The following is a 24,951-nucleotide window of genomic DNA, read 5'->3' on the forward strand; positions in this document are numbered from 1 at the left end:
GCTCCACCATGAGCAAGTATTCTTCTTGAATCCTCTGCCTGTCTATTTCTTGTCCGGAAAATTATCATTTATTCCATCCATTTCGGAGGACTTTTCATAGGTAATAAGGATGTCATTGAGATGACAGGGTAGAGTGCAGGCAGAGATGGAATACAAATTATCGCTCTCTGTATCACCAGCTACGTAGAGTGGAAAGCCTGCTCAAATTCCAAGCGGATGGCTGTCTGCGAAGTGAGTTGGTGCTTCAGCAGAGAAAATAACCACTCTAACGGGGGCTCAACCCACGACGCTTAGATTAAGAGTCTCATGTCACCGATTGCTTAGCTAGTACCTCTATAGTGATTTTGACTTGTTTCTAATATCGTACATCACAGTTTCTGCTAAATATGGTGATCATTGAGTTTTTTGTTGTTGGATCCTGTGGTGCAATCTGTTAGAGTGTTGTACTTATACAGCAGTATGCAGCAATTAGATGACAATATTATGAGTACAAACCCCACCAGGAGCAAGTATTCTTCTTGAAGCCTCTGCCTGTCTATTTCTTGCCATGAAAATGATAATTTATTCCATCCATTTCGGAGGACTTCTCATAGGTAATAGGGATGTCATTGAGATGACAGGATAGAGTGCAGGCAGAGATGGAGAATACAAATTCATCGCCTTCTGTATCACCAACTTTTTGCAGGGTGGCAAGCGAAATTCCAAGCAGATGGTTGTTTGCGAAGTCAGTTGGTGCTTCGGCAGAAAATAATCACCTAACGTGGGGCTCGAACCCGACCCTGAATTAAGAGCCTCATGCTCTACCGACTGAGCTAGCCAGGTACCTCTATAGTGATTTTGACTTGTTTGGAATATCGTACATCAAGTTTCTGCTAAATATGGTGATCATTGAGTTTTTGTTGTTGGATCCTGTGGTGCAATCTGTTAGAGTGTTGTACTTATACAGCAATTAGATGACAAGGTTATGAGTTCAAGCCCCACCTTCTTGCCATGAAAATGATCATTTATTCCATCCATTTCGGAGGAATTCTCATAGGTAATAGGGATGTCATTGAGATGACAGGATAGAGTGCAGGCAGAGATGGAATACAAATTCATCGCCTTCTGTATCACCAACTTTGCAGGGTGGCAAGCCTGCTCGAAATTCCAAGCAGATGGTTGTTTGCGAAGTCAGTTGGTGCTTCGGCAGAGAAAATAACCACCTAACGTGGTGGCTCGAACCCACGACCCTGAGATTAAGAGTCTCATGCTCTACCGACTGAGCTAGCCAGGTACCTCAATAGTTATTTTGACTTGGTTCGAATATCGTACATCCCAGTTTCTGCAAAATATGGTGATCAGTGAGTGTTGTTGATGGATCCTGTGGTGCAATCTGTTAGCGTGTTGTACTTATACAGCAGTATACAGCAATTAGATGACAAGGTTATAAGTTCAAGCTCCACCATGAGCAAGTATTCTTCTTGAATCCTCTGCCTGTCTATTTCTTGTCCGGAAAATTATCATTTATTCCATCCATTTCGGAGGACTTTTCATAGGGAATATGGATGTCATTGAGATGACAGGATAGAGTGCAGGCAGAGATGGAATACAAATTCATCACCTTCTGTATCACCAACTTTGCAGGGTGGCAAGCCTGCTCGAAATTCCAAGCAGATGGTTGTTGGCGAAGTCAGTTGGTGCTTCGGCAGAGAAAATAATCACCTAACGTGGGGCTCAAACCCACGACCCTGAGATTAAGAGTCTCATGCTCTACCGACTGAGCTAGCCATGTACCTCAATAATTATTTTGAATTGGTTCGAATATCGTACATCCCAGTTTCTGCAAAATATGGTGATCAGTGAGTGTTGTTGATGGATCCTGTGGTGCAATCTGTTAGCGTATTGTACTTATACAGCAGTATACAGCAATTAGATGACAAGGTTATAAGTTCAAGCTCCACCAGGAGCAAGTATTCTTCTTGAATCCTCTGCCTGTCTATTTCTTGACCGGAAAATTATCATTTATTCCATCCATTTCGGAGGACTTTTCATAGGGAATATGGATGTCATTGAGATGACAGGATAGAGTGCAGGCAGAGATAGAATACAAATTCATAGTCTTCTGTATCACCAGCTACGCAGAGTGGAAAGCCTGCTCGAAATTCCAAGCGGATGGTTGTTTGCGAAGTCAGTTGGTGCTTCGGCAGAGAAAATAACCACCTAACGTGGTGGCTCGAACCCACGACCCTGAGATTAAGAGTCTCATGCTCTACCGACTGAGCTAGCCAGGTACCTCAATAGTTATTTTGACTTGGTTCGAATATCGTACATCCCAGTTTCTGCAAAATATGGTGATAAGTGAGTGTTGTTGATGGATCCTGTGGTGCAATCTGTTAGAGTGTTGTACTTATACAGCAGTATACAGCAATTCGATGACAAGGTTATGAGATCAAGCTCCACCAGGAGCAAGTGTTCTTCTTGAAGCCTCTGCCTGTCTATTTCTTGCCATGAAAATGATCATTTATTCCATCCATTTCGGAGGACTTTTCATAGGTAATAGGGATGTCATTGAGATGACAGGATAGAGTGCAGGCAGAGATAGAATACAAATTCATAGTCTTCTGTATCACCAGCTACGCAGAGTGGAAAGCCTGCTCGAAATTCCAAGCGGATGGCTGTTTGCGAAGTGAGTTGGTGCTTCAGCAGAGAAAATAATCACCTAGCGTGGGGCTCGAACCCACAACCCTGAGATTAAGAGTCTCATGCTCTACCGACTGAGCTAGCCAGGTACCTCTATAGTGATTATGACTTGTTTCGAATATCGTACATCCCAGTTTCTGCTAAATATGGTGATCAGTGAGTGTTGTTGATGGATCCTGTGGTGCAATCTGTTAGCGTGTTGTACTTATACAGCAGTATACAGCAATTCGATGACAAGGTTATGAGTTCAAGCTCCACCAGGAGCAAGTATTCTTCTTGAAGCCTCTGCCTGTCTATTTCTTGCCCGGAAAATTATCATTTATTCCATCCATTTCGGAGGACTTTTCATAGGTAATAGGGATGTCATTGAGATGACAGGATAGAGTGCAGGCAGAGATAGAATACAAATTCATAGTCTTCTGTATCACCAGCTACACAGAGTGGAAAGCCTGCTCGAAATTCCAAGGGGATGGCTGTTTGCGAAGTGAGTTGGTGCTTCGGCAGAGAAAAGAATCACCTAGCGTGGGGCTCGAACCCACGACCCTGAGATTAAGAGTCTCATGCTCTACCGACTGAGCTAGCCAGGTACCTCTATAGTGATTATGACTTGTTTCGAATATTGTACATCCCAGTTTCTGCTAAATATGGTGATCAGTGAGTGTTGTTGATGGATCCTGTGGTGCAATCTGTTAGCGTGTTGTACTTATACAGCAGTATACAGCAATTCGATGACAAGGTTATGAGTTCAAGCTCCACCAGGAGCAAGTATTCTTCTTGAAACCTCTGCCTGTCTATATCTTGCCCGGAAAATTATCATTTATTCCATCCATTTCGGAGGACTTTTCATAGGTAATAGGGATGTCATTGAGATGACAGGATAGAGTGCAGGCAGAGATAGAATACAAATTAATCGCCTTCTGTATCACCAACTTTGCAGGGTGGCAAGTATTCTTCTTGAAGCCTCTGCCTGTCTATACCTTGTCCGGAAAATTATCATTTATTCCATCCATTTCGGAGGACTTTTCATAGGTAATATGGATGCCATTGAGATGACAGGATAGAGTGCAGGCAGAGATAGAATACAAATTCATAGTCTTCTGTATCACCAGCTATGCAGAGTGGAACGCTCTGCTCGAAATTCCAAGCTGATGGCTGTTTGCGAAGTGAGTTGGTGCTTCGGCAGAGAAAATAAATAATCACCCAACGGTGGGGTTCGAACCCACGACCCTGAGATTAAGAGTCTCATGCTCTACCGACTGAGCTTGCCAGGTACCTCAATAGTGATTTTGACTTGGTTCGAATATCGTACATCCCAGTTTCTGCAAAATATGGTGATCAGTGAGTGTTGTTGATGGATCCTGTGGTGCAATCTGTTAGCGTGTTGTACTTATACAGCAGTATACAGCAATTAGATGACAAGGTTATGAGTTCAAGCTCCACCAGGAGCAAGTATTCTTCTTGAATCCTCTGCCTGTCTATTTCTTGTCCGGAAAATTATCATTTATTCCATCCACTTCGGAGGACTTTTCATAGGTAATAGGGATGTCATTGAGATGACAGGATAGAGTGCAGGCAGAGATGGAATACAAATTCATCGCCTTCTGTTCACCAACTTTGCAGGGTGGCAAGCCTGCTCGAAATTCCAAGCGGATGGCTGTTTGCGAAGTGAGTTGGTGCTTCGGCAGAGAAAATAATCACCTAACGTGGGGCTCGAACCCACGACCCTGAGATTAAGAGTCTCATGCTCTACCGACTGAGCTTGCCAGGTACCTCAATAGTGATTTAGACTTGGTTCGAATATCGTACATCCCAGTTTCTGCAAAATATGGTGATCAGTGAGTGTTGTTGATGGATCCTGTGGTGCAATCTGTTAGCGTGTTGTACTTATACAGCAGTATACAGCAATTAGATGACAAGGTTATGAGTTCAAGCCCCACCAGGAGCAAGTATTCTTCTTGAAGCCTCTGCCTGTCTATTTCTTGCCATGAAAATGATCATTTATTCCATCCATTTTGGAGGACGTTTCATAGGTACTAGGGATGTTATTGAGATGACAGGATAGAGTGCAGGCAGAGATGGAATACAAATTCATCGCCTTCTGTATCACCAACTTTGCAGGGTGGCAAGCCTGCTCGAAATTCCAAGCAGATGGTTGTTTGCGAAGTCAGTTGGTGCTTCGGCAGAGAAAATAATCACCTAACGTGGGGCTCGAACCCACGACCCTGAGATTAAGAGTCTCATGCCCTACTGACTAAGCTAGACAGGTACCTCTATAGTGATTTTGACTTGTTTCGAATATCGTACATCACAGTTTCTGCTAAATATGGTGATCATTGAGTTTTTGTTGTTTGATCCTGTGGTGCAATCTGTTAGAGTGTTGTACTTATACAGCAGTATACAGCAATTAGATGACAAGGTTATGAGTTCAAGCTCCACCAGGAGCAAGTATTCTTCTTGAATCCTCTGCCTGTCTATTTCTTGTCCGGAAAATTATCATTTATTCCATCCATTTCGGAGGACTTCTCATAGGTAATAGGGATGTCATTGAGATGACAGGATAGAGTGCAGGCAGAGATGGAATACAAATTCATCGCCTTCTGTATCACCAACTTTGCAGGGTGGCAAGCCTGCAAGAAATTCCAAGCAGATGGTTGTTTGCGAAGTCAGTTGGTGCTTCGGCAGAGAAAATAATTACCTAACGTGGGGCTCGAAACCACGACCCTGAGATTAAGAGTCTCATGCTCTACCGACTGAGCTAGCTAGGTACCTCAATAGTTATTTTGACTTGGTTCGAATATCGTACATCACAGTTTCTGCTAAATATGGTGATCAGTGAGTGTTGTTGATGGATCCTGTGGTGCAATCTGTTAGCGTGTTGTACTTATACAGCAGTATACAGCAATTAGATGACAAGGTTATAAGTTCAAGCTCCACCATGAGCAAGTATTCTTCTTGAATCCTCTGCCTGTCTATTTCTGGTCCGGAAAATGATCATTTATTCCATCCATTTCGGAGGACTTTTCATAGGGAATATGGATGTCATTGAGATGACAGGATAGAGTGCAGGCAGAGATGGAATACAAATTCATCGCCTTCTGTATCACCAACGTTGCAGGGTGGCAAGCCTGCTCGAAATTCCAAGTAGATGGTTGTTTGCGAAGTCAGTTGGTGCTTCGGCAGAGAAAATAATCACCTAAAGTGGGGCTCGAACCCACGACCCTGAGATTAAGAGTCTCATGCTCTACCGACTGAGCAAGCCAGGTACCTCAATAGTGATTTTGACTTGGTCCGAATATCGTACATCTCAGTTTCTGCAAAATATGGTGATCAGTGAGTGTTGTTGATGGATCCTGTGGTGCAATCTGTTAGCGTGTTGTACTTATACAGCAGTATACAGCAATTAGATGACAAGGTTATGAGTTCAAGCTCCACCAGGAGCAAGTATTCTTCTTGAATCCTCTGCCTGTCTATTTCTTGTCCGGAAAGTTATCATTTATTCCATCCACTTCGGAGGACTTTTCATAGGTAATAGGGATGTCATTGAGATGACAGGATAGAGTGCAGGCAGAGATGGAATACAAATTCATCGCCTTCTGTATCACCAACTTTGCAGGGTGGCAAGCCTGATCGGAATTCCAAGCAGATGGTTGTTTGCGAAGTCAGTTGGTGCTTCGGCAGAGAAAATAACCACCTAACGTGGGGCTCGAACCCACGACCCTGAGATTAAGAGTCTCATGCTCTACCGACTGAGCTAGCCAGGTACCTCTATAGTGATTTTGACTTGTTTCGAATATCGTACATCACAGTTTCTGCTAAATATGGTGATCATTGAGTTTTTGTTGTTTGATCCTGTGGTGCAATCTGTTAGAGTGTTGTACTTATACAGCAGTATACAGCAATTAGATGACAAGGTTATGAGTTCAAGCTCCACCAGGAGCAAGTATTCTTCTTGAATCCTCTGCCTGTCTATTTCTTGTCCGGAAAATTATCATTTATTCCATCCATTTCGGAGGACTTCTCATAGGTAATAGGGATGTCATTGAGATGACAGGATAGAGTGCAGGCAGAGATGGAATACAAATTCATCGCCTTCTGTATCACCAACTTTGCAGGGTGGCAAGCCTGCAAGAAATTCAAGCAGATGGTTGTTTGCGAAGTCAGTTGGTGCTTCGGCAGAGAAAATAATTACCTAACGTGGGGCTCGAAACCACGACCCTGAGATTAAGAGTCTCATGCTCTACCGACTGAGCTAGCTAGGTACCTCAATAGTTATTTTGACTTGGTTCGAATATCGTACATCACAGTTTCTGCTAAATATGGTGATCAGTGAGTGTTGTTGATGGATCCTGTGGTGCAATCTGTTAGCGTGTTGTACTTATACAGCAGTATACAGCAATTAGATGACAAGGTTATAAGTTCAAGCTCCACCATGAGCAAGTATTCTTCTTGAATCCTCTGCCTGTCTATTTCTGGTCGGAAAATGATCATTTATTCCATCCATTTCGGAGGACTTTTTCATAGGAATATGGATGTCATTGAGATGACAGGATAGAGTGCAGGCAGAGATGGAATACAAATTCATCGCCTTCTGTATCACCAACGTTGTAGGGTGGCAAGCCTGCTCGAAATTCCAAGTAGATGGTTGTTTGCGAAGTCAGTTGGTGCTTCGGCAGAGAAAATAATCACCTAAAGTGGGGCTCGAACCCACGACCCTGAGATTAAGAGTCTCATGCTCTACCGACTGAGCAAGCCAGGTACCTCAATAGTGATTTTGACTTGGTCCGAATATCGTACATCTCAGTTTCTGCAAAATATGGTGATCAGTGAGTGTTGTTGATGGATCCTGTGGTGCAATCTGTTAGCGTGTTGTACTTATACAGCAGTATACAGCAATTAGATGACAAGGTTATGAGTTCAAGCTCCACCAGGAGCAAGTATTCTTCTTGAATCCTCTGCCTGTCTATTTCTTGTCCGGAAAGTTATCATTTATTCCATCCACTTCGGAGGACTTTTCATAGGTAATAGGGATGTCATTGAGATGACAGGATAGAGTGCAGGCAGAGATGGAATACAAATTCATCGCCTTCTGTATCACCAACTTTGCAGGGTGGCAAGCCTGATCGAATTCCAAGCAGATGGTTGTTTGAAGTCAGTTGGTGCTTCGGCAGAGAAAATAACCACCTAACGTGGGGCTCGAACCCACGACCCTGAGATTAAGAGTCTCATGCTCTACCGACTGAGCTAGCCAGGTACCTCTATAGTGATTTTGACTTGTTTCGAATATCGTACATCACAGTTTCTGCTAAATATGGTGATCATTGAGTTTTTGTTGTTGGATCCTGTGGTGCAATCTGTTAGAGTGTTGTACTTATACAGCAGTATACAGCAATTAGATGACAAGGTTATGAGTTCAAGCCCCACCAGGAGCAAGTATTCTTCTTGAAGCCTCTGCCTGTCTATTTCTTGCCATGAAAATGATCATGTATTCCATCCATTTCGGAGGACTTCTCATAGGTAATAGGGATGTCATTGAGATGACAGGACAGAGTGCAGGCAGAGATGGAATACAAATTCCTCGTCTTCTGTATCACCAGCTACGCAGAGTGGAAAGCCTGCTCGAAATTCCAAGCGGATGGCTGTTTGCGAAGTGAGTTGGTGCTTCAGCAGAGAACTTAATCACCTAACGTGGGGTTCGAACCCACGACCCTGAGATTAAGAGTCTCATGCTCTACCGACTGAGCTAGCCAGGTACCTCTATAGTGATTTTGACTTGTTTCGAATATCGTACATCACAGTTTCTGCTAAATATGGTGATCATTGAGTTTTTGTTGTTGGATCCTGTGGTGCAATCTGTTAGAGTGTTGTACTTATACAGCAGTATACAGCAATTAGATGACAAGGTTATGAGTTCAAGCCCCACCAGGAGCAAGTATTCTTCTTGAAGCCTCTGCCTGTCTATTTCTTGCCCGGAAAATGATCATTTATTCCATCCATTTTGGAGGACTTTTCATAGGTAATAGGGATGTCATTGAGATGACAGGATAGAGTGCAGGCAGAGATGGAATACAAATTCATAGCCTTCTGTATCACCAACTTTGCAGGGTGGCAAGTATTCTTCTTGAAGCCTCTGCCCTATTTCGAAAATTATCATTTATTCCATCCCAGGGCGTTTCTAGGTAATATGGATGCCATTGAGATGACAGGGAGTGGCTGTTCTGTATCACCAGCTTTGCAGGGTAGATGGTTGTTTGCGAAGTCAGTTGGTGCTTCGGCAGAGAAAATAATCACCTAACGTGGGGCTCGAACCCGAACCCTGAGATTAAGAGTCTCATGCTCTACCGACTGAGCTAGCCAGGTACCTCAATAGTGATTTTGACTTGGTTCGAATATCGTACATCCCAGTTTCTGCAAAATATGGTGAACAGTGAGTGTTGTTGATGGATCCTGTGGTGCAATCTGTTAGCGTGTTGTACTTATACAGCAGTATACAGCAATTAGATGACAAGGTTATAAGTTCAAGCTCCACCAGGAGCAAGTATTCTTCTTGAATCCTCTGCCTGTCTATTTCTTGTCCGGAAAATTATCATTTATTCCATCCACTTCGGAGGACTTTTCATAGGTAATAGGGATGTCATTGAGATGACAGGATAGAGTGCAGGCAGAGATGGAATACAAATTCATCGCCTTCTGTGTCACCAGCTTTGCAGGGTGGCAAGCCTGCTCGAAATTCCAAGCAGATGGTTGTTTGAAGTCAGTTGGTGCTTCGGCAGAGAAAATAATCACCTAACGTGGGGCTCGACCCACGACCCTGAATTAAGAGTCTCATGCTCTACCGACTGAGCTAGCCAGGTACCTCTTAGTGATTTTGACTTGTTTCGAATATCGACATCACAGTTTCTGCTAAATATGGTGATCATTGAGTTGTTGTTTTGGATCCTGTGGTGCAATCTGTTAGAGTGTTGTACTTATACAGCAGTATACAGCAATTAGATGAGAAGGTTATGAGTTCAAGCCCCACCAGGAGCAAGTATTCTTCTTGAATCCTCTGCCTGTCTATTTCTTGTCCGGAAAATGATCATTTATTCCATCCATTTCGGAGGACTTTTCATAGGTAATAGGGATGTCATTGAGATGACAATATGAGATGGAATACAAATTCATCGTCTTCTGTATCACCAACTTTGCAGGGGTGGCAAGCCTGCTCGAAATTCCAAGCAGATGGTTGTTTGCGAAGTCAGTTGGTGCTTCGGCAGAGAAAATAATCACCTAACGTGGGGTTCGAACCCACGACCCTGAGATTAAGAGTCTCATGCTCTACCGACTGAGCTAGCCAGGTACCTCAATAGTGATTTTGACTTGGTTCGAATATCGTACATCACAGTTTCTGCTAAATATGGTGATCATTGAGTTTTTGTTGTTGGATCCTGTGGTGCAATCTGTTAGAGTGTTGTACTTATACAACAGTATACAGCAATTAGATGTCAAGGTTATGAGTTCAAGCCCCACCAGGAGCAAGTATTCTTCTTGAAGCCTCTGCCTGTCTATTTCTTGCCATGAAAATGATCATTTATTCCATCCATTTTGGAGGGCGTTTCATAGGTACTAGGGATGTCATTGAGATGACAGGATAGAGTGCAGGCAGAGATAGAATACAAATTCATAGTCTTCTGTATCATCAGCTACGCAGAGTGGAAAGCCTGCTCGAAATTCCAAGCGGATGGCTGTTTGGAAAGTGAGTTGGTGCTTCGGCAGAGAAAATAATCACCTAACGTGGGGCTCGAACACACGACCCTGAGTCTCATGCTCTACCGACTGAGCTAGCCAGGTACCTCCATAGTTATTTTGACTTGGTTCGAATATCGTACATCACAGTTTCTGCTAAATATGGTGATCATTGAGTTTTTGTTGATGGATCATGTGGTGCAATCTGTTAGAGTGTTGTACTTATACAGCAGTATACAGCAATTAGATGACAAGGTTATGAGTTCAAGCTCCACCAGGAGCAAGTATTCTTCTTGAATCCTCTGCCTGTCTATTTCTTGCCCTGAAAATTATCATTTATTCCATCCATTTTGGAGGACTTTTCATAGGTAATATGGATGTCATTGAGATGACAGGATAGAGTGCAGGCAGAGATAGAATACAAATTCATCGCCTTCTGTATCACCAACTTTGCAGGGTGGCAAGCCTGCTCGAAATTCCAAGCAGATGGTTGTTTGCGAAGTCAGTTGGTGGTTCAGCAGAGAAAATAATCACCTAACGTGGGGCTCGAACCCACGACCCTGAGATTAAGAGTCTCATGCTCTACCGACTGAGCTAGCCAGGTACCTCCATAGTGATTTTGACTTGTTTCGAATATCGTACATCACAGTTTCTGCTAAATATGGTGATCATTGAGTTTTGTTGTTGGATCCTGTGGTGCAATCTGTTAGAGTGTTGTACTTATACAGCAGTATACAGCAATTAGATGACAAGGTTATTAGTTCAAGCCCCACCAGGAGCAAGTATTCTTCTTGAAGCCTCTGCCTGTCTATTTCTTGCCATGAAAATGATCATTTATTCCATCCACTTTGGAGGATGTTTCATAGGTACTAGGGATGTCATTGAGATGACAGGATAGAGTGCAGGCAGAGATAGAATACAAATTCATAGTCTTCTGTATCACCAGCTATGCAGAGTGGAAAGCCTGCTCGAAATTCCAAGCGGATGGCTGTTTGCGAAGTGAGTTGGAGCTTCGGCAGAGAAAATAATCACCTAACGTGGGGCTCGAACCCACGACCCTGAGATTAAGAGTCTTATGCTCTACCGACTGAGCTAGCCAGGTAACACAATAGTGATTTTGACTTGGTTCGAATATCGTACATCCCAGTTTCTGCAAAATATGGTGATCAGTGAGTGTTGTTGATGGATCCTGTGGTGCAATCTGTTAGCATGTTGTACTTATACAGCAGTATACAGCAATTAGATGACAAGGTTATAAGTTCAAGCTCCACCAGGAGCAAGTATTCTTCTTGAATCCTCTGCCTGTCTATTTCTTGTCCGGAAAATTATCATTTATTCCATCCATTTCGGAGGACTTTTCATAGGTAATAGAGATGTCATTGAGATGACAGGATAGAGTGCAGGCAGAGATGGAATACAAATTCATCGCCTTCTGTATCACCAACTTTGCAGGGTGGCAAGCCTGCTCGAAATTCCAAGCAGATGGTTGTTTGCGAAGTCAGTTGGTGCTTCGGCAGAGAAAATAACCACCTAACGTGGGGCTCGAACCCACGAACCTGAGATTAAGAGTCTCATGCTCTACAGACTGAGCTAGCCAGGTACCTCTATAGTGATTTTGACTTGTTTCGAATATCGTACATCACAGTTTCTGCTAAATATGGTGATCATTGAGTTTTTGGATCCTGTGGTGCAATCTGTTAGAGTGTTGTACTTATACAGCAGTATACAGCAATTAGATGAGAAGGTTATGAGTTCAAGCCCCACCAGGAGCAAGTATTCTTCTTGAAGCCTCTGCCTGTCTATTTCTTGCCATGAAAATGATCATTTATTCCATCCATTTCGGAGGGCGTTTCATAGGTAATAGGGATGTCATTGAGATGACAGGATAGAGTGCAGGCAGAGATGGAATACAAATTCATCGCCTTCTGTATCACCAACTTTGCAGGGTGGCAAGCCTGCTCGAAATTCCAAGCAGATGGTTGTTTGCGAAGTCAGTTGGTGCTTCGGCAGAGAAAATAACCACCTAACGTGGGGCTCGAACCCACGACCCTGAGATTAAGAGTCTCATGCTCTACCGACTGAGCTAGCCAGGTACCTCAATAGTTATTTTGACTTGGTTCGAATATCGTACATCAAATCAAATCAAATCAAATTTATTTATATAGCCTTCGTACATCAGCTGATATCTCAAAGTGCTGTACAGAAACCCAGCCTAAAACCCCAAACAGTAAGCAATGCAGGTGTACAAGCACGGTAGCTAGGAAAAACTCCCTAGAAAGACCAAAACCTAGGAAGAAACCTAGAGAGGAACCAGGCTATGTGGGGTGGCCAGTCCTCTTCTGGCTGTGCCGGGTGGAGATTATAAGAGAACATGGCCAAGATGTTCAAATGTTCATAAATGACCAGCATGGTCAAATAATAATAATCACAGGCAGAACAGTTGAAACTGGAGCAGCAGCACGGCCAGGTGGACTGGGGACAGCAAGGAGTCATCATGCCCTGTAGTCCTGAGGCATGGTCCTAGGGCTCAGGTCCTCCGAGAGAGAGAAAGAAAGAGAGAAAGAGAGAATTAGAGAGAGCATACTTAAATTCACACAGGACACCGGATAGGACAGGAGAAGTACTCCAGATATAACAAACTGACCCTAGCCCCCCGACACATAAACTACTGTAGCATAAATACTGGAGGCTGAGACAGGAAGGGTCAGGAGACACTGTGGCCCCATCCGATGACACCCCCGGACAGGGCCAAACAGGAAGGATATAACCCCACCCACTTTGCCAAAGCACAGCCCCCACACCACTAGAGGGATATCTTCAACCACCAACTTACCATCCTGAGACAAGGCCGAGTATAGCCCACAAAGATCTCGGCCACGGCACAACCCAGGGGGGGGGGGGGCGGCAACCCAGACAGGAAGATCACATCAGTGACTCAACCCACTCAAGTGACGCACCCCTCCTAGGGACGATATGAAAGAGCCCTAGTAAGCCAGTGACTCAGCCCCTGTAATAGGGTTAGAGGCAGAGAATCCCAATGAAAAGAGGGGAACGGGCCAGGCAGAGACAGCAAGGGCGGTTCGTTGCCCCAGAGCCTTTCCGTTTACCTTCACACTCCTGGGCGAGACTACACTCAATCATATGACCCACTGAAGAGATGAGTCTTCAGTAAAGACTTAAAGGTTGAGACCGAGTTTGCGTCTCTCACATGGGTAGGCAGACCATTCCATAAAAATTGAGCTCTATAGGAGAAAGCCCTGCCTCCAGCTGTTTGCTTAGAAATTCTAGGGACAATTAGGAGGCCTCCATCTTGTGACCGTAGCGTACGTCTAGGTATGTACGACAGGACCAAATCAGAGAGATAGGTAGGAGCAACCCCATGTAATGCTTTGCAGGTTAGCAGTAAAACCTTGAAATCAGCCCTTGCCTTGACAGGAAGCCAGTGTAGGGAGGCTAGCACTGGAGTAATATGATCAATTTTTATGGTTCTAGTCAGGATTCTAGCAGCCGTATTCAGCACTAACTGAAGTTTATTTAGTGCTATATCCGGGTAGCCGGAAAGTAGAGCATTGCAGTTGTCTCTACTGAGGTCTCATCAATGTGGATAGGGGTGTGCGCTCTCTGCTGTTTCATGAAGTCCACGAAACACGTTTTGTGTTTGTGTGCAAATGTACAATATATTCATGTTGGTATACTTACCCATTCTTTTGACCGGCCCCCCAATGGTGGAACAAACTCCCTCACGACGCCAGGACAGCGGAGTCAATCACCACCTTCCGGAGACACCTGAAACCCCACCTCTTCAAGGAATACCTAGGATAGGATAAAGTAATCCTTCTCACCCCCCCCCCCCCCTTAAATTATTTAGATGCACTATTGTAAAGTGGCTGTTCCACTGGATGTCAGAAGGTGAATTCACCAATTTGTAAGTCGCTCTGGATAAGAGCGTCTGCTAAATGACTTAAATGTAATGTAAATGTCATGTAATGCAAAGGAGGCCCTCGACGTAAGAAGAATGGAGGCAATTGTTGGTAAGATTAACATTGTTTGGTGCTCCCTAGCGGCGCAGCGTTCTAAGGCACTGCATCGCAGTGCTTGAGGCTTCACTACAGACCTACGTTCGATCCCAGGCGGTGTCATAACCGGGCTTGACCGGGAGTCCTATAGGGTGGCGCACAATTGGCCCAGCGTCATCCGGATTAGGGGAGGGTTTGGCCGGGGGGTGCTTTACTTGGCTCATTGTGCTCTAGTGACTCCTTGTGGTGGGCCGGGCGCCTGCAGGGTGACTTTAATCATCAGTTGAGCGTTGTTTCCTCCGACACATTGGTGCAGCTGGCTTGCTGATTAAGCGGGCGGGTGTTAAGAAGTGCGGTTTGGCGACCTTTGCCTCTCTCGGGCCTGTTGGTGAGTTGAAGCAATGAGACAAGATCGTAATTGGATATCAAGAAAATGGGGAGGAAAAGGGGTTAAAACACAAAAAAATATTTTAAAAATGAAATAATCGGTTAACTTTGTTTATCTAATGTTTTTCTGTTTTGTCTTATGTGACCTATGTTAGCAGATGATTGAGAATGGCTTAGAATTGGCTGTCTCTTGTGTTTGTCTTTATTTTCTAAAAGGTTACGTGGTGGAGAAAAAGTGGACCTGAAGATCATTCAGCTTTGACTTAACTAAGATATGAACTCAAAGGGATTAACACAAGTATAAGCTTATTATGTATTGTTTGATGATATAACTACAGTTACGAATCTTGAGGAAATAACTTGTGCACTAGTGTAGTAGGGACACAGTAGTGAAACAAGAAGATGTCAATTGTGATTTTGAATAGGCAAACTGTACTACATGTGTCAGTTTTCAATAGTAATTCAAAATGGTTTATGTATGAAATTAAGATTCAGGAGCAATTTAGTTGTGATTAGTAGTGACACAACACTAAACACACAAATGTCAGTAGTAATTCCATAAGCATTGAGTAGGCATACTGTTCAGCAATAATGTGTAGGCATTACATAGTAATTCAATAGTGAACATGTAGGAATTGTGTTGTTATGTGCAGGTTTTAAGTAGTAGATACCCAAAGGCTCAGAAGTTACACAGTAGTCATTAAGGGAGAATTATATAATGATTTTAATCGGAAATATAGTGGTCACCAATTTATCACTCATTACTACTTCAATTAGTACAAAATCACTGCTGGTTTGCTCCACAGCTCTATAGCAAACAAGTAGTAAAACCAGCAGGTTTTGTGTAGATTTTGAGCAGTAGTGATGTTAGTAAGTGACAGACGAAAATGACTGGGGGGCAGGGATGGTCCAAAATAGGGGAGGGTTGTCAAACTGTGTTTTTGCTTTGAGTGGGTTGTGTGGTTTTTCATTGGGCACAGGGCAGCATAGTGCATTTTCTTCCCCTGGTTTACATTCACTCTTCTGCTCCTATTTTCCCTATAAACAATGGCTTGACTTACTTTTGATATTATCCTGAATAAAGTTGAGAAACGTTTGTGAAGGTTTGTTATGGTGTGGCAATTATTCAACTTTACAGTTGCTTCTTCAGGCCTGTGATGCGCCCTTGTGCTCCAACTAACTCCGACAATTGAACTTGAGGGAGGAAGTCTGTTTTAGGCCCACCATGGTTTCTCTAATAATCTAACAATACAATGCTTAGCTTTATACAAAATATTCAGATCGAAAATGAACAAATTAGCCTCCTCCTGTAATTCTATAGCAGCCGCAGTAGCCATCGAACATAAAGATATGAATGTCAGTGTCGTAGGCACTGTATCACTATATCTCTATAGTTCTGGGTTTAGGCCCAAGCTTCTATTCCTTAATAAAGGCTTTATATATTTTTAGTTATTTCATCTTTATTTAACTGGTAAGCAAGTCAATTTAAGAACAAATTCTTATTTACAATGACGCCCTACCCCGGCAAACCCTAAAAGTGCTGGGCCAATTGTGCGCCGCCCTATGGGACTCACAATCACAACCGGTTGTGATACAGCCTGGAATCGAACGAGGGTCGGTAGTGAAATGCAGTGCCTTTGACCGCTGCACCACTCGGGATCACAAGTAAACAGTGCATTCGGAAGGTATTCAGACCCCTTTACTTTTCCCACATTTTGTTAACTTACAGCCTTATTCTAAAAGGAATTAAATAGTCCCCCATCAATTTACACACAATACCCCATAATGACAAAGCAAAAAAAAATGAAATATCACATTTACATAAGTGTTCAGAGCCTTTACTCAGTACTTTGTTGATGCACCTTTGGAAGCAATTACAGCCTCAAGTCTTCTTGGGTATGATGCTACAAGCTCGGCACAACTGTATTTGGAGAGTTTATCCCATTCTTCTCTGTAGATCCTCTCACGCTCTGTCAGGTTGGATGGGGAGCGTTGCTGCACAGCTATTTTCAGGTCTCTCCAGAGATGTTCAATCAGGTTCAAGTCTGGGCTCTGGCTGGGCCACTCAAGGACATTCAGAGACTTCTCCTGCACTTCTCCTCCACTCCTGCATTGTATTGGCTGTGTGCTTAGGGTCGTTGTCCTGTTGGATGGTGAACCTTCACCCTAGTCTGAGGCCCTGAGCACTCCTGAGCAGGTTTTCATCAAGGATCTCTCTGTACGTTGCTCCGCTTATCTTTCCCTCGATCCTGACTAGTCTCCCAGTCTCTGCCGCTGATAAACATCCCCAAAGCATGATGCTCCCACCACCATCCCACCACCATGCTTCACAGCAGGGATGGTGCCAGGTTTCCTCCAGACGTGACGCTTGGCATTCAGGCCAAAGTGTTTAATCTTGGTTTCATCAGACCAGAGAATCTTATTTTTTAGGTGCCTTTTGGCAAACTCCAAGTGGCTTCCGTCTGGCCACTCTACCATAAAAGTCTGATTGGTGGAGTGCTGCAGAGATCGTTGTCCTTCTGGAAGGTTCTCCAATATCCACAGAAGAAATCTGGAGCTCTGTCAGAGTTCTTACTAACCTCCCTGACCAAGGCCCTTCTTCCCCGATTGCTCAGTTTTGCCGGGCGGCCAGCTCTGGGAAGAGTCTTGGTGGTTCCAAACTTCTTCCATTTAAAAATGATGGGGGCCACTGTGTACTTGGGGACCTTCAATGCTGCAGAGACTTTTTGGTACCCTTCCCCTGGTCTGTGCCTCAACACAATTCTGTCTCGGAGCTCTATGAACAATTCCTTCGACCTCATGGCTTATTTTTTTGACAACAGTGGGACCTTATATAGACAGGTATGTGCCTTCCAATCAATTGAATTTAGCAAAGGTCCAATCAAGTTGTAAAAACATCTCAAGGATGATCAATGGAACCAGGATGGGCCTGAGCTCAATTTCTAGTCTTCAGAAGTGTCTGAATACTTATGTAAATAAGGTATTTATGTTTATTATTTTTAATACATTTGGAAAAAATAAAATAGAAAACTGTTTTTGCTTTGTCATTATGGGTTGCGTGTAGATTGGGTGTAACGTAACAAAATGTGGAAAAGGTCAAGGGGTCTGAATACTTTCTGAATGCACTGTATATCTGTCCAGTACACGAAGTGTAGACTTTAGGCTAAAGTTGAGTCAATGTCAGTGATATCAGCATGAGTTAATTTGTGTTGTACAATGTCCCTGACTTGTTTGTCTGCTTTCTGTTGTTTGTGGGCTTTGTCTTTCCCTTAGGAGTAATGTGGTCCCTGGGATGTGCTGCAATCTTATTTTCTGTTGTGAATTATTGATGAACTTTCTGTAATGACTTCAGTAATGACATATCCTAATTGCCTTTATGTGAGAAAACAAGAGTCAAAGGTTAAAGAAAATGGTAAAGCATTTGTTTTCTGAAATCAAATAGTCTTACATTAATAATCAATGGCCTGGGTTGGTAAATGGAAGTGTACTGAAGTGTGGTACTGTTGTTGTATCATCACGCCTGTATTTCTGTGGAGGAACAATGGTTTGTTGTAATCTTTCAACATGCTTGCTTGTCAGGGATCAGTGGTCAAAGGCCAAAGGCTATAATTTAACCCACTGGTAAAGGTACAGTTGTCTAGCTTATCCTGTCTTCCACCTGACCTTAAATGTAATTTACTGCCAACCAAATGGAAAGAATTGTAAACAATCCTAAAGCCATGTTGTTGACATTACACAGAGTGGTAGGGGTGTTACAGCAGGAGTTGTAAGTAGGCACAACCGGGTCTCAAAGCAATGTACACTACTGTTCAAAAGTTTGGGGTCACGTAGAAATGTCCTTGTTTTTGAAAAGAAAATGAAAATGTCCATTAAAATAACATCAAATTGATCAGAAATATAGTGTAGACATTGTTAATGTTGTAAATGACTATTGTAGCCGGAAACAGCTGATTTTTAATGGAATATCTACATAGGCATACAGAGGCCCATTATCAGCAACCATCACTCCTGTGTTCCAATGGCACGTTGTGTTAGCTAATCCAAGTTTATAATTTTAAAAGGCTAATAGATAATTAGAAAACGCTTTTGCAATTATGTTAGCACAGCTGAAAACTGTTATGCTGTTTAAAGAAACAATAAAACTGGCCTTCTTTAGACTAGTTGAGTATCTGGAGCATCAGCATTTAGTGTTCGATTACAGGCTCAAAATGGCCAGGAACAAAGTACTTTCTTCTGAAACTCATCAGTATATTCTTGTTCTGAGAAATGACGGCTATTCCATGCGAGAAATTGTCAAGAAACTGAAGATCTCCTACAACTAGCCACTTTAAACAATGCTACCTAATATAATGTTTACATACCCTACATTATTCATCTCATATGTATACGTATATACTGTACTCCATATCATCTACTGCTACCTAATATAATGTTTACATACCCTACATTATTCATCTCATATGTATACGTATATGTATACGTATATACTGTACTCCATATCATCTACTGCATCCTTATGTAATACATGTATCACTAGCCACTTTAACTATGCCACTTTGTTTACATACTCATCTCATATGTACAGTGCCTATGCGAAAGTATTCGGCCCCCTTGAACTTTGCGACCTTTTGCCACATTTCAGGCTTCAAACATAAAGATATAAAACTGTATTTTTTTGTGAAGAATCAACAACAAGTGGGACACAATCATGAAGTGGAACGACATTTATTGGATATTTCAAACTTTTTTAACAAATCAAAAATGGAAAAATTGGGAGTGCAAAATTATTCAGCCCCTTTACTTTCAGTGCAGCAAACTCTCTCCAGAAGTTCAGTGAGGATCTCTGAATGATTCAATGTTGACCTAAATGACTAATGATGATAAACACAATCCACCTGTGTGTAATCAAGTCTCCGTATAAATGCACCTGCACTGTGATAGTCTCAGAGGTCCGTTAAAAGCACAGAGAGCATCATGAAGAACAAGGAACACACCAGGCAGGTCCGAGATACTGTTGTGAAGAAGTTTGAAGCCGGATTTGGGTACAAAAAGATTTCCCAAGCTTTAAACATCCCAAGGAGCACTGTGCAAGCGATAATATTGAAATGGAAGGAGTATCAGACCACTGCAAATCTACCAAGACCTGGCCGTCCCTCTAAACTTTCAGCTCATACAAGGAGAAGACTGATCAGAGATGCAGCCAAGAGGCTCATGATCACTCTGGATGAACTGCAGAGATCTACAGCTGAGGTGGGAGACTCTGTCCATAGGACAACAATCAGTCGTATATTGCACAAATCTGGCCTTTATGGAAGAGTGGCAAGAAGAAAGCCATTTCTTAAAGATATCCATAAAAAGTGTTGTTTAAAGTTTGCCACAAGCCACCTGGGAGACACACCAAACATGTGGAAGAAGGTGCTCTGGTCAGATGAAACCAAAATTGAACTTTTTGGCAACAATGCAAAACGTTATGTTTGGCGTAAAAGCAACACAGCTCATCACACTGAACACACCATCCCCACTGTCAAACATGGTGGTGGCAGCATCATGGTTTGGGCCTGCTTTTCTTCAGCAGGGACAGGGAAGATGGTTAAAATTGATGGGAAGATGGATGGAGCCAAATACAGGACCATTCTGGAAGAAAACCTGATGGAGTCTGCAAAAGACCTGAGACTGGGACGGAGATTTGTCTTCCAACAAGACAATGATCCATAACATAAAGCAAAATCTACAATGGAATGTTTCAAAAATAAACATATCCAGGTGTTAGAATGGCCAAGTCATAGTCCAGACCTGAATCCAATCGAGCATCTGTGGAAAGAACTGAAAACTGCTGTTCACAAATGCTCTCCATCCAACCTCACTGAGCTCAAGCTGTTTTGCAAGGAGGAATGAGAAAAAATTTCAGTCTCTCGATGTCCAAAACTGATAGAGACATACCCCAAGCGACTTACAGCTGTAATCGCAGCAAAAGGTGGCGCTACAAAGTATTAATTTAAGGGGGCTGAATAATTTTGCACGCCCAATTTTTCAGTTTATGATTTGTCAAAAAAGTTTGAAATATCCAATAAATGTCGCTCCACTTCATGATTGTGTCCCACTTGTTGTTGATTCTTCACAAAAAAATACAGTTTTATATCTTTATGTTTGAAGCCTGAAATGTGGCAAAAGGTCGCAAAGTTCAAGGGGGCCGAATACTTTCGCAAGGCACTGTATATACTGTACTCGATACCATCTACTGTATCTTGCCTATGCTGCTCTGCACCATCACTCATTCATATATTTATGTACATATTATTTATCCCCTTACACTGTGTATAAGAAATTAGTTTTGGAATTGTTAGTTAGATTACTTGTTGGTTATTACTGCATTGTCGGAACTAGAAGCACAAGCATTTCGCTACACTCGCATTAACATCTGCTAACCATGTGTATGTGACAAATACAATTTGATTTGATTTGATTTGAACTCTGTGTACTACTCCCTTCACAGAACAGCGCAAACTAGCTCTAACCAGAATAGAAGGAGTAGTGGGAGGCCCCGGTGCACAACTGAGCAAGAGGACAAGGACATTAGAGTGTCTAGTTTGAGAAACATATACTGTAAGTGGTAAAACTTAGAACAGACTATGGTCATTCAAAGAGAGTGGGATGTGAGCTGTAGTGGTATCTCACTTGGAGGCTACCAGTTTGTCAAGCTGGGCGAAATGAAAAGTACATGATAATGATACATGAATTAGGAGGCTCTTCCAATTGTTGCGGCATGAGGGAATGATAAAAAAGGGGGAGAAAAACACACAACATTTATGGGCACATCCAATATTGACAATGAACAATGTGCTGTAACCCTCACGTGCAGTTGCCAAGAGACCAGATCACCTTGTTGTCTTGTGATTGGTAACTAGATGGACACGTGATGGTGTTATGTTGTGTTTGTGTGAGCGCTTTATATGAAGACGAGGACAGGCAAATCCACCATTCACTCCACTCACTCCAAGAAACTCAGAGAAACACCAACACAGGGACCCTCTGACTCATTGTTAGGATTTCTTCTCTCAATGTAGACTTATCCTAAAAGAATACATTTACAAAATGATGTACGTTGATTACATCTTGAGTGTATCTTTAGATTTGATCTGTTTTGTTTCCTATCAAGAGTATGGCTACATTTATGTTTGCAAATTTAGATCATGCATTTATGGACTTATATTACACTTAACCTGTGTTATTTCTTTACAGATATGAATCACTCTGAGACCATGTATAATACAACAGGAGCTACCTTTCAGAGGCTGTATGGGGTACCTGTGAAGGCTGTCCTGTACATGACACCATGTCTTCTCTTCCTCTATGTAAATTGTGTTATGCTGTTCACCTTGATGAGTAAGCCTGTCTTTCAGGAAACCACTCGCTATATTCTATTTGGCCATTTGCTTTTCACTGATTCTCTCCACCTTACTATGAGTATGGTGATGTATATGCTTGCTGTGACCAGACTGAAGATAATTAGCTATGTTTGTATGGTTATGTCTTCTTCTGCGGGAATCATTGCAATAATCTCCCCTTTCAACCTGGCTGTGATGTCACTGGAGAGGTATGTGGCCATCTGCTTCCCACTGAGACACGCTCAGATTGCCACCTGCAGGAGGACACATGTGGCCATCGCTGTGATGTGGGTCTTGGGCTCCTTACACTCTCTCATTGAAGTCTTTGTGTTTGTTACAATTGAGTCTACACCTTTTACTATGCAGATTTTCTGCAGCTGGAACAATCTATACACACAACAGATTTATATAGAGTTAGACATAGCTCTCACCACGTTGAATTTTGTGACAGTAGGTGTCATCATTACCTACACGTACATCTCCATCCTGGTCACAGCTAGGTCTGCTTCCTCTGGCAAGACTTCAGCCAGTAAGGCCCACAAAACAGTGCTCCTACACCTGATTCAGCTGGGCCTGTGTCTCTCCTCCACCCTCTTTAACACTATTAACACCCTGATTCACTGGCACATGGACCCTGTGGTAGTGATGCATATTCAGTATGTTCTGTTTGTAGGCCTCATAATCTTCCCCAGGTGTCTGAGTCCTCTCATATACGGCCTGAGAGACACAACATTCAAACACATCTTCAAATATTATTTTGCTTTCGGCTTCGGAAACTCAGTAAAGCCAGTAGTGACTGTATCATGATGTACTGCAAAGATACAGAGATCTGTGTATGTACTGTATTTGCTTTTCAGTCACTTGTACATTGAGTGATTGTTTTCTAAGAAATAACAGAAAGATTATGTTGGACTTATTTGGAAATCAGTCATGTATCATTTTATGTTTTCTTTTTACAAACTTGAGAACAAAATAATAAAGATGTGCATATATAATTTGATACCTGTTGCTAAGCTTAAATAGTTTAGGGAAAATAATTGTAATCTGTCACTAAATAAGATGATACCATTGTGTAAAAAAAATCAACCTAAGTCAGAAATGTATTTGTAAATGATATGTATTGTTTGGACAGTATAATATAACAGTTAAAGTAACAGTTAACCTTGTGTTTGAGATATATATATCTTAAAGCTCCCTCAAAACATGCAATGAACTGTAATAAGATGCACACAAATCTAAACTAGAAATTGATCAACACAATTATAGAACACTACATAATTATGCAGTTAAATGAAATTGTAACAAAGAAACGTTATTTCACAAAAATGCTTTTATTGATTGTGAAAAAAATAATAAAAAAATGTATGGAATACAGTTTTACTGAGCGATAATGTAAACACCCATTCTTCCAAACAAGCTATTGTCCAATTAATTGATTATCATATTATGAGCACCAGTCTACAAATGGTGTTAGTAGAGGTGTTAAACCTATTGAAGTCATTACCCGATGGTAAATCTACAGGTTATGATCTTATGGACAATTTTTTACTTCGATATGCTGCTCCCCAGATTGCAGCTCCACTGAAATACATATTTAATTGGTCACTGGAAAAGGGGATGCTTGCAAATGTACGGAAGCATGCTAAACTGTGTCCTATTCCGAAAGACAGCAAAGAACCAATTACTCCTGCCAATAGTCGACTAATTAGTCTACTCCCTTCACTCAGTAAGATATCAGAGGGTATTGTGAGTAGACAATATGGGAGTACATGGAAAAGAATGATCTGATTACAGCCAATCAGCATGCTTATTGCAAAAACCATTCCACTACCACGGCATTGGTTGACATAACTGACCAGTAGCTGAACGCTATGGATAATGGCATGTTTGTGGGTGTACTATTTTTTGATTTTTGTGCAGCATTTGATTTAGTGGATCATAAAATAATTTTGACAAAATTATTGCTTTATGGTTTTAAAGAGGTGGCATTGAATTGGGTACAGTCATATCTAACTGACAGGAAACAGTCCACCTATATCTATGGTTCATTTTCTTCCCCTCATGCTTTAAACTGTAGAATACCGCAGGGCAGCTGCCTTGGGCCACTTCTGTACTTAATATATACCAACGACCTTCCTTGTGCCTTATCTGAAACTCAAGTTATGATATTTGCAGATGATACTACATTTTCTACAGCAAGACAATCGTTCAACAGGTACAGCAAGCTTTACAAGGAGATTTGGAAAATATCAAGGAGTGGGTTTGCAGGAACAAACTTGTTTTAAACACCAATAAAACCAAAAGTTATGTTGGTCTGTTCCACCAGGAAAAGGCCAACACATAATGGGATACAATTAAGTATGGGGGGAGTACAACTTGAGGAAGTTGCAGCAACCAAACGACTAGGAGTGCAGCTAGACAACTGCTTATCATGGTCGTCTCAAATAACTAATCTATGAACATAAATATTAAAACTGCATGCATGATCAGAAGGATAACTAAATATTTACCAGGAAAGATTCTTCAGCAAATAACCCCTAGCATTAATTGGCCATGATGTGAACTACTGTTCTGTGGTCTGGGGAAAAGCATCAGCTAGTTAAATTAGGAGACTGTAGATTTCACAGAACAAAGCAGCAAGGATTGCTTTAAGGTGGAGATATGGTTCTTCTGTTGTAGTCATGTGCAATGCTCTTGGTTGGTCATCAATTAACAAGATCATTTAAAAAACATGCTTATTTTATTTCATAATATACACAATT

General features: G+C 42.1%; 1 protein-coding gene and 3 non-coding genes across 4 annotated transcripts; 1 reads left to right on the forward strand and 3 right to left on the reverse strand.

The window, feature by feature from the left end:
- Positions 1-3,193: 3,193 nt before the first annotated feature.
- Positions 3,194-3,266, reverse strand: trnak-cuu (transfer RNA lysine (anticodon CUU)). The gene has a single exon. It is a non-coding gene; the product is annotated as a tRNA-Lys (tRNA).
- A 5,090-nt stretch (positions 3,267-8,356) lies between these two features.
- Positions 8,357-8,429, reverse strand: trnak-cuu (transfer RNA lysine (anticodon CUU)). Its single transcript has one exon. It is a non-coding gene; the product is annotated as a tRNA-Lys (tRNA).
- Positions 8,430-9,942: 1,513 nt separating this feature from the next.
- Positions 9,943-10,015, reverse strand: trnak-cuu (transfer RNA lysine (anticodon CUU)). The gene has a single exon. It is a non-coding gene; the product is annotated as a tRNA-Lys (tRNA).
- A 12,048-nt stretch (positions 10,016-22,063) lies between these two features.
- Positions 22,064-22,996, forward strand: LOC135519879 (odorant receptor 131-2-like). Its single transcript, XM_064945080.1, has one exon. The coding sequence runs from the start codon at positions 22,064-22,066 to the stop codon at positions 22,994-22,996; it is 933 nt and encodes a 310-aa protein (XP_064801152.1).
- Positions 22,997-24,951: the final 1,955 nt, after the last annotated feature.

Source organism: Oncorhynchus masou, chromosome 29, assembly GCF_036934945.1.
Source record: "Oncorhynchus masou masou isolate Uvic2021 chromosome 29, UVic_Omas_1.1, whole genome shotgun sequence".
NCBI classification, from domain to species: Eukaryota; Metazoa; Chordata; class Actinopteri; order Salmoniformes; family Salmonidae; genus Oncorhynchus; species Oncorhynchus masou.

Bases quoted from the DNA above. Each gene is read 5' to 3' on its own strand.
- LOC135519879 (XM_064945080.1), top strand. From the start codon at position 22,064: ATGTATAATACAACAGGAGCTACCTTTCAGAGGCTGTATGGGGTACCT.